The 10,697-nt window shown below is 40.7% G+C and overlaps 1 protein-coding gene across 1 annotated transcript in view; it reads left to right on the top strand.

Annotated features, from left to right (window-relative positions):
* The window catches only part of slc6a8 (solute carrier family 6 member 8), a 56,109-nt gene extending 46,960 nt beyond the window's left edge, over positions 1 to 9,149 (top strand). Inside the window, exon 13 of the mRNA XM_049582448.1 lies at positions 383 to 9,149. Within this exon, the coding sequence (XP_049438405.1) occupies positions 383 to 517 (135 nt within the window). The 3' untranslated portion in view covers positions 518 to 9,149. The remainder of the gene's footprint in view (positions 1 to 382) is intronic.
* Positions 9,150 to 10,697: the final 1,548 nt, after the last annotated feature.

The following is a 10,697-nucleotide window of genomic DNA, read 5'->3' on the forward strand; positions in this document are numbered from 1 at the left end:
AAATTTTTTATAATATACAGCTTCTGGTGATGTAAATGGTGTAATTCTGGCAATTTGTAAAGAAAATATACTCATACTTACATTTTTCACATTTTTTTTGAAAACATTTTTAATTATATTTTTTAAATTTACATTTTTTGGTTTTGATAAATGTGTAATTTTGGTGATTTTAAAAGGAACATGCCTTCCAAACCCGCCCACGCATGTTTTCTTTAAAAACTGGTGGTAAAATAAACAGAAAACGCAACCATTTCAATTTGTGCCCCCCCCAGCCAAATTAAAAAATATAAGTCCCTCCCCAGTGCTTAAAAAAATCAGAACAAGTTAGTGTGTCACGTGTCACCTGTGCGTGTCTCTTCATGTGTCCTGCTGTGTGTTGCAGCGCTGGGCTCACCTGACCACTCCGGTGTGGGGGGCCCATCACCTGGAGTACATGGCCCCCGACATCAAGTCCCTGAGCTCGCTGTCCCCCGGCACCGACGACAACAAGGTCATCATCTTCGAGAGCGTCATGTAGGCCACCAATCACAGCGCTCCATCTCCATCTCCGTCCATCCCACCTGCGACAAGATGGCCGACACCTCAGCACCTCCAGATTCACCTCCACCCTGTACCACACCTCAGTGATCCATCGGCCTTGGATTGATTGATTGATTAATTGGCTCCTTCCTGGATTACCTGATGGATGTGTCGTCGTCCTCGGCTCCTTCAAACGTCACCAGGCACGAGAGCTACAAAGAGTTTTCAATAAAAGAACAAAGCAGCTCCTCCAGGAGGGTTTTATAATCACAGCTGCTTCCTTTTCCCAGATTACCACTAAAGTAGAGATTAAAACCAGCAGATCACTCGGTTCTCGGACTGTAAAGGGCTTCGACTCGACTCCTCCGGTTCTCACCATGAAAATGTAAATATCATTCGTCACGTTTCACAAACCCTGGAGGAGCTGAAGAAGAACGTCCGAGAGATTCCCTAAACGCTGCTGGACGTCGGGCTTCCTCCATGTTGGACGAAGAGCATCGGTCTCGTCTTGTGGTGGGCGGGATGGACATGCAGACACACACCTGAGAGACGGCCATCACACACACACACACACACACACACACACACACACACACACACACACACACACAGCTTCATGACTTCATCATCAAACCAACTGTAAACATCAACAGATCAACAGGCAAGTCTAAAGGTGTGGGTCAAATTTAACAGGCTGTGTGTAACGTATGTCTGTGTGTGTGTGTGTGTGTGTGTGTGTGTGTGTGATGGCTGTTTATTAAGACAGAGTTGTAGACACACAGACTGACTGACCCCCAGAAAATCCCCAGAGGTCTTAAAAACCTCAGAGAACGTTCTGCTCTTCAGTCAAACGTGCGGCCGGGTTTAATTCCTGGAGTTCGTTCCTCCAGTTTCGTTGAGACAAACTCAGAGTTTGTTGGCAGGACTGAAGTGTAAAAGAATGTTCCTGTTAGGAGCAACCAGCGGTCCATGAACTCACCACGCTGCCAGGAGTCCTGAGATCAGCCAGCTGACGTCTTTCAGCCAGTTTGTGACTCCGATTGTTTCGGATCTAAATTCAGTTTGACTCAAACCGTCGTCCTGATGCTTGGCTTGTGTCGACACATCGACACAGCTCGTGCGCTCCTGAAGCTAAAAACTGTGAATCACCAGCTCCTAAATCTGATCCCAGAGCAGCGTGTGGTTCTCTGACCGCTGACCTCCGATCTGTTTTCAACAGTCACACCGAGGCTTGATTCACTCAGGCGACAACAGATCTGATATCAGAAGGAAACTTTTCATTTTCAATTTCAGTTTTTATATTTTTGTTTAAAATGAATTTTTATGTCCAGTTTCTGAGATTGTGTTCACTGACTGACTCTGTGAAGGTGATCCAGCTCTGAAGAGAAGCCTGAATCAGCAGAGTCTGCTTGGTAATAACATTTCTACTGACTGGTTCCTGAAGCTTTCGACCGCGACTCCTGAGCTTCATCTTTTACGCTCAGCTCCAGTTTGCAGTTTTCTGTGAACATAAACAAACAGAAACAAAATGTTTGACTCAATAAGCTCAACTCAACGTCCACTTGCTGTCTCCACCCGGAACAAGTTTGATCATTTGATGAACTGGTTAATTCATTTATCAAGAAGCTCTGAAGGAAAGCAGCAGTTTAAAGAAGGCTGTTGTGATATTTCACAGATCAATACTGTTGATCGATTAACAGAGAAAATAATCAGCAGATGAACCTGGAACAAAATCATCTTGACCACAAGCAGCTGATCCAGGTTCAGTCTGTGAACACAAACAGAAAATAACGTTCTCAGAATAAATGTGAGGTCACAGTGGATCTGACCTTTAACCTTTCATGTTCAGTATTTGACCTCCTCCTGAGGAGCTTCAGGCCTGTGTGAGAATCAGGTCAAAGGTCGGGCTTCGTTCTGTGTCCGCCCCCCCCCCGTCCTGCCCGCCCGCCCGCCCGCCGGGGATCGACTCAAGTGCCAAACGGAGCAGGACTGATCTGAGACCAGCGCTCCAGGCTGCCAACCTGTTCACTCTTCTTCTTCTCTGCCTCATATTCATCCGTTCATCTCTAACGCTGAGGTCGTCCCGCTCTTGTCCTTTACAGCTGATCCACGTCACCTCGCAGGAAAACACAAAGAACCTGGTTTCAAATAAAAAGTCAAATTACAGATTTGATAATAAAACTTTTTGATCTCGTCTTTAACTCAACAGCTGACCCAAAAACTGTTCCTGTTGCTCAGTTTGATTTGGACTTGATTCGTAAAAAATGCAGCAAAATGGCCGCCAGACAAACACGTGACGAACTCATCTGCAGCTCAGTTTGCTTCGTGTGTGATGACGCTGACACAAACAGAACATGTCAGCTTCTGAAAAACTTTTCTGTCCAAGAAAATCCAGATTCTGTTCAGACGTCGTCACAAAACTGATTTAAAGATTTAGATGTTCGTTTAATGGAATCCTGAACAGATGCGTCTAAAAGTTCATGTTAGAGATGCGCCGATGAAACAGGGTCAATACTGATGATTAAAATAATTGTTGGTGTGTCTTTCTGTGTTTGTTTATTCCCCCTTTGTTCCAGGGAAACAAGGAAATTACACAAATAGCTGAAGAGTTTTAAATTCATTCAGTCCTTCGTTCCTTTAAATGAGCACAAATTCACATTTACACACATTTACGAACGACCTTTCAAACAACTGCTTCAAAAGTCTTTTTACTAAATAAATCATAAAAACCTACATTTTACAAGATTACACTGAACGCATCATGAAAATATTAATGATTATTAGTTAATAATTTAGCTTCGCCCAATAAACACATCATAACGTAACTCAGCGTGACCTCCGTCAGCTGTTAGTTTTGGCCACCATCTGCTAACAGCTAACGTTAACTAGCGGCTAACAGCTAATGTTAACTAGCGGCTAACAGCTAACATTAACTAGCCGCTAACAGCTAATGTTAACTAGCTGCTAACAGCTAACGTTAACTAGCCGCTAACAGCTAATGTTAACTAGCCGCTAACAGCTAATGTTAACTAGCTGCTAACAGCTAATGTTAACTAGCTGCTAACAGCTAACGTTAACTAGGCGCTAACAGCTAATGTTAACTAGGCGCTAACAGCTAATGTTAACTAGCTGCTAACAGCTAACTTTAACTAGCTGCTAACAGCTAATGTTAACTAGCTGCTAACAGCTGACTTAAAGTAGCTCTTCCCTGCTGACGTGAACACAGGTCTGTTGTTCTTGCTGTAGCATCATTAGAGGAAATAATAGGACGCATCGGTAACACGTTACAGCGTCCTTTTGTCCCAACAGTGTCTCGAGGATGATCTGTGTTTGCTCTAAACATGTCTCCTGTTGTACCTGGTACGTCAGGACGATGGGACAACGGGACACTGCCAATCTGGAGTCCTGCTTTCTAGTCTGAGACACAACAGAAAAACATCAAACACTGCTGACGTTCAGCCGATAAATCGGTGCATCTCTATTTAATGTAAATTAAAAACAGTTCCACATTGTCATCACATTTTCTAAATGTGTCGGCACTGAAGTTGCAACAATTAGATGGACAGGAAATTAATAAGCAACGGTTTTGACCTACCTACTGTTTATTTGATGCTTCTCTTTGTGAGACATGAACAGTTCTGGATGTTTGGTCACTTTGGACACAGCAGGATGTTTCGCTGTTTTCTTATTGACAAAATCGTAAATGGAGAAAATAAATTCTGATTAATCAATAATGAAAATAAACATTAGTTGCAGAGTCGTCATCAGCCTGAGAAACAACTGATTCAAATGGTAGAAGAAGAAGTTGTTCAGTGTTTACCTGCGGTCAGCTGGTGCGGAGATGAGAGCCGGAGGACTCAGCCTGATGCCAAACGTTGCCTTACGTCGTTGTCTTAACTCTCGAGCCCGTAACGGTCGACGAGCCAAACCCAGAGCATGACAAGACATCCCGCGTTCGGCTCTGCTTCATATCCCACCAATCAGCAGTCTGCGGGGGCGTGTCTACAACTCTGTCTCCTAGCAACCACACAGTATGACGGGAAACATGATCAGAATGTAAAATATAGAAAAACTTCATACATTTGCACATTGTTGTAAAATAATGTCGCTGGCACTTTGAAAAAGAAACGTGTTGGTGTTTTCTTTTACATATTGTAAAATGAATCAGAGATTTATTTTGTGGAGGCTTTTATTTTGCTGATACAAACAGTACGACAGATCTATATTGGATATCTTTGTGCGTTATCTATATTTGATGCAGTATATGATGATGATGATGATGATGATGATTATTTCTGGCTGTTTGTTCACGTCTGAGTCGGCGAACACGAGCGCCACAGCGACACCGGCTGCAACCAACCAACGAGCTTCAGGCTACCTCACTTCTCATTCAGACTTTCAAAATAACTTCTTTTAGCTTTTTATGCAAACGCCTTGTTAGCGGCGTGGCTGCAGACAGGAGAGGATTCTGGGAAGTGTTTCTGGAAACATCTCCATCCTCGGCCTGCCTCGTGTCGCAGCTTTAAAGGTTCTCACCAACACCAGTGAAAATGTAATAATCTGAAAATCTGACCTGCAGGAAGTTCAGTTCACACTTTTTTTGTTCACACAATTTTTCAGAAAGTTTCAACTTTTGGACTGAAGGTGTCACGATTTGTGGCTGATGAAATTAAAAATCTGATGTTGTCGTGTTTTGGTGCTGCGAGACCTTTAAATGTGTCTGACCGGCTGACGTGGACAAGCAGTGAGGGACAGAGCTTTTATTTTGGCGGGTTTGCTGCGATGCAGTGATGCTGATGCTTCCTGTGGCTCTGAACACACCACGAAAGGGAATTTTTTATTTTTTATTTTTTGGATTTCTAATTTTTAAAGTGCTGAAGCGTTTGAAGAGTTTTAGTTTTAGATGATTGTTTTTCTGTGTTTTTCTGGAAATCAGTATTTTTTTTTTTATCCTCTGACCCCCCCCCCCCCCCCCTAAACACACACACACACACACACACACACACACACACACACACATAATTATTATCATAATTATTATTTTTATTCCAAAGCAAAAAGGAAAAATCTCTATCTATCTCTATCCGCCTGTGTCATTTGAAAGAATTAGTTTGCACATCTTCTCCTTTATGACAGATGATTAAATTTAAAGATAAAAATGTTTTAAAGGCTGAAAAACTGCCAACTGTCACTCTGCCATTTGTAACAATCAGAAAGTCGTCGGTCTGATGAGACGGAGACGTGAAGCACCTCAACAGTTTGCAGTAAAACAGCTACCTCAATTAAAACCAACAACATGTGGCGGACAGTAAAGAACTCCATTTCCCAGCAGTCAGCAGGAGCTTCCAGACAACAAGCAGTTAATGTGAGACATGACCATATATGGAGAGTCTCTGTAGCCAATCAGCTCAGTCTGCCACTCTGTCTCCTCAAATTACAAATAAAAACAGACCAATCTGGTGTCAGTATAAATCCTGTCTCTCAGCCAATCAGAGCGCCCGCTGGCTCATTAAGACTCAGAATGATGAAGAACAACTAGACCAGCCAATCACGTTATCGGACACTGCAGGGCGACTCAGCTGATCAGAAGTGTCTGAAACAAACATGGCCGCCTCACGTCGGCCAAAGTCATTAAAGGCGATTAAACACAAATTTAATGGACGTTAGTTCGTCACTGCTGACGAGTTTAACGAAGCTGAAAACATAACTTTTTTTTATTTCTCTGATGATGTCACAGTAAAATCTGACCGACGGCTCCTTTAAAGAAAAGATTCCTGCTCGGAGCGTCTTTATTTTCTGAGTGGAAACTTTTTGGACTGAAGACGTTTGAAGTTTGAAGTTAAACTGAGAACTTAAGATTTGACAGTTAATAAACAGTTTAATAATCAGACTAATCAGTGATTATTGATCATTAGTCATTGGCTGTTGAGCAGAGCTGAAGCTGATTGGCTGGTCTGGTGAGTGGATTTAAAGTGACGGCGTACAGAGATGATGACTGATGATTAAAAGTAGTGAGATTAGAGATCAGATGATGATATTTCACTAATCAAACTAACCCGAGGCAGAAAGTTATAAAAACATTAAACTGACGTTTGACACTCTTTTATTTTTTTAAGTTTTATCATTACTAAATGTCTCGTGTGGGCGGAGCCTGGTGGGTCAGAGCAGGAAGCTAATAAAGAAATAAAATCTGCAGCCATTTAAGACAAAAGAAATATATAAATATAAATATATATATATATATATATATATATATACATTTAAAAAAAACATCTTGGAAAAAAACCCAAAATGTACATTTAGAAAAAAAAACTGATGTTTCATGTCATTTTGTCTTTGTGCTCTCCTGCCAAAAAAAAACACAAAAAAACCCATCTTGTGACAGAATCGTTGATCCAAAGCCGCCGCGCCGAGACAGGAAGTTATATTTAATTACAAAATAAAAGAGCATGTTGCCTCTGCAGGTACAGACAGAAAGACAGACAGACAGACAGACAGACGGACTGATGATGATCGCTGACGATGCTTTTAAAAAGGGTTTGAATGTTTTTTATTCTTCAGTGTGGAGACAGACTGACATCAGACTTTAATCACATTAATTAAATTAATCATCAGATTATCAAAACATCCACTGATACATATGAATAAACGTCTTTACCAGAGTCACTTCTTTAAGATTTTTTTTTTTTAATTTGGATACTGTGAAAAGAGAAAAAGACCTTTTTGTCAAAAACTAAACTTTTTGTTTATCAGGCTAAACGCTGCGCTGTAACCTCACATATGTTTCCTGTTTTATTCTGTGCTGTGTGACTCTGTGTCGCAGTCACAGAAAACTTCTTTAATGAAACAAACACCTTCAGGTCTTTAATAACGTCCACACATCTGTCTACACGAAGTCTACCTGTCAGTGAAGGCATCACCAGTCTGTCTCAGACTCTGACAGCTGAGCTATGCAAAGAGTCGAGAGCTTTACTCTGTAGTGTCTTGCACAAAATAGTTGGGGAGCTGCAGGGCTGTGAAAAAACTTTATTCAGTGTTTATAGACGACAATCTAAAATTTTGTGTTTCTCCTCTCAGACTTTTATTCTGCACAGCTTCCAGACAAAATTTAGTGAGACAAAAATGATCAAAATGTTACTGCACAAATAAATAAATGAATAAAATTAAAAACAATAAGAATTAAAAATTTATTTTGGTGGAAAGTCAAATATTTCTTCAGGTGTCAGGGAGTCGATTTCAGCAAATTTGACCTTAGTGTTTCTAAAATCCTGCTGACAGCCTCCAATATGTGAATCCCTGAAACTTTAAAAACCAAACGAGTCTAAAGAATCCACCTGTCTGTCTGTCCGTCCATCCGTCTGTCTGTCGGCTGTTTTGATCATCGATTCTGTCTGACGAACTTCACCATCAGCTGGTTTCCGTCAGAGAGCGTCTCGCTGTTCAGAGTAGATTTCTCTCACAGCTTTTTTTATGAAATTCTAATTTTTATTTCAGCTTCATTTTGCTGTAGAGGATTTTCTTTTTTTTTTTTTTAGATATTTTTTAAAAATATTTTCAGTGATTTTTTTAGCCAAAAACATTGCCAAAGTGTTTTTAACCTCCAAAAATAAAATAAAAAACAAAAACGCAAGCTTAAAGGGAAAAAGATGATTTTTGTTTGTTTTTTTATTTTTGTCTCTCGACAGTTTTAGCGCTGGTGCTCCTAAAAAGCTAAATCAATAATCATGACATTAAATAAGTTTCTTACCTTTAAGTCCTTTGGGAAGCTGAAGTTGGATCAGTGAAACCAGCAGGGGGCGCTCTCCTCCGGTGGGAACTCCCATCTATTGTGTTTGGGCCGGAAACACCGCCGCCGGCTTTAACACACAGAGCTCGACAACGAACACGTCACTGACAGGAAACAGGAAACACGTCACTGACAGGAAACGCATCTTTCACAAAAACATCTGAAAAACATCCAAACATCAGATAAACTATTAAATGAACTAAATTACAAACGATAAAAAAGAACGTTGTGTTTAACGAAAAATGAACTCACAATAAAATAAAAACCGTCAGCATACCTCGCTGATAGTATACTTACTGTGAACATCCACTGAAGCATCATGGGAACTGTAGTCGGCCCACAGAGTTGTCGTCAGGTCTTTTCAGTCTGATATAAAGAGTCTTTGACGTCGACCAGTTTCTCATCAGAGATTTTTGTGTTTTATATTTTATCTGTTTCGAGCTTCCAGAGAACAAAACTTGTGTTTCCAGCCCAAACTCATCTCCACGGTGACCTCATTCATCTCGCCGTCCATCACTTTTGTTGTAAGTGTGTCTCTTGTGACTTCCTGTGAACCTTCAGTCTTCCATCCATAACTGTAGATCAATTAAAGGTGATTAAAGTAGCTTCATTAATGAGTAGCTGTGTACTAACGACACTCGGGGCTCCACATTAACGAGTCACCAGCTAAAATAAAAAAAAAAAAAGTCATCGATGATGTACGAGTTAACTTTGAGCCCTGATGATGTCACTGTGTCTCATTGACCTCTGACCCCTGCGAGGGTCGTCATGCTGTAAGTCACTGTGATCACTGTGCTCATTCACCGACTAAGATACGGCAATAAAAGTAACGTCATGACAAACAGCTGGTCTGTCTCCATGGTTACTGTGTTGTTTATTTTATTCTTTTGTTATCAAACATGTTAATAACATGAAAGTTTGAAAAAGTTTCAGACGTTTTGTTTTTACTTTGTTTTATTTATTGTTATTTATATTTGATTCATTACCTTACTATATAATGAGGAAAACTCTGTGTGTGTGTGTGTGTGTGTGTGTGTGTGTGTGTGTGTGTGTGTGTGTGTGTTCCATGTTTTTCTCCTCACTGACTTGGTCAATCCATGTGAAATTTGGCACAGTGGTAGAGGGTCATGGGAGGATGCCAATGAAGCAATATTACATCAATTGGCCAAAGGGGGGCGCTATAGCAACCCATTGAAATGTCAAACTTTGAATGGGCATATCTCATGCCCCGTATGTGGTAGAGACATGAAACTTTGCACAGAGATGCCTCTCCTCATGAGGAACACATTTGCCTCAAGAACCCATAACTTCCGCTTATATAGATTTTCCGCCATTTTGAATTTTTTGAAAAACACTTCAAATGGATCTCTTCCTAGGAAGTTTGAGCGATCTGCATGAAACTGGGTGAACATAATCTAGGGAGCAATATCTAAAGTTCCCTCTTGGCAAAAGTTGGAAAACTTCCTAAAACTGAGCTTCTATAAGGCAATGAATATTGCGGAGGGCGTGGCTCATCACATAAAGGTGTAGAACATCTCAAGGGTTTCACCCATCACCACGCAACTTTGTAGGCATATGACCACACATAATCTGAGGGGACCCCTCCATTATTGAGCCCATCAAACAAAATGGGGGCGCTAGAGAGCTCATTTCTTATCTAGGCCTAACCGCCATATGGATTTTTACTAAACTTGGTAGATATGTAGAACAGGACGCCTCAAGGTGACTGGAGAAATTTAACTCTAATTGGCAACTGGGTGGCGCTATAACAACAGAAAAATGCTTCCAAATGGCTAAAATGCGACCGATCGCTGTGGCTCCCCCTGTGGACCAATGTTGGTGTTGTTTCTAATGTTTGGTATGACTAAGTCATGGTATGGTATGCAATGGTACTACTGTACTTTCAATAAAGCAATCGTACTATCAAACTCACAAACACTCTGTCTGAATACATTGCTCTTCTTAATGGGTTCAGTTGACTATTTAATCTGCAATCTCCTATGACCTGTATCCCAAACACACACCATGTGAAACTGTACGTGGGCAGCTGTGCACTCAGTGGGTATGGACTAGTTATTATTACTTGTGCTTCTAGAACTTTATCCCTTCATCTTACAGAATATTAATTTGGGGATCTTCATAAAAAAGAAGTAACTTTCTGCCTTCTATATTAAATTATATATATTGATGCAGCAAATGTTACATTAACATTTACATTGTTACATAATGCTACTATTTTTTCTTATAAAATCAAAAGCATCCAGTTTTATTTATAAAGCCCAATATCACACATATCAGTTGGCCTCAGAGGGCTGTACGACACCCTGTGTCCTTTAACGGGTAAAAAAAAAAAAAAAAAAACATGGTAAAAACCTCTCTCAGGACAAATGAG

Source organism: Epinephelus fuscoguttatus, linkage group LG7, assembly GCF_011397635.1.
Source record: "Epinephelus fuscoguttatus linkage group LG7, E.fuscoguttatus.final_Chr_v1".
Taxonomy (NCBI): domain Eukaryota; kingdom Metazoa; phylum Chordata; class Actinopteri; order Perciformes; family Serranidae; genus Epinephelus; species Epinephelus fuscoguttatus.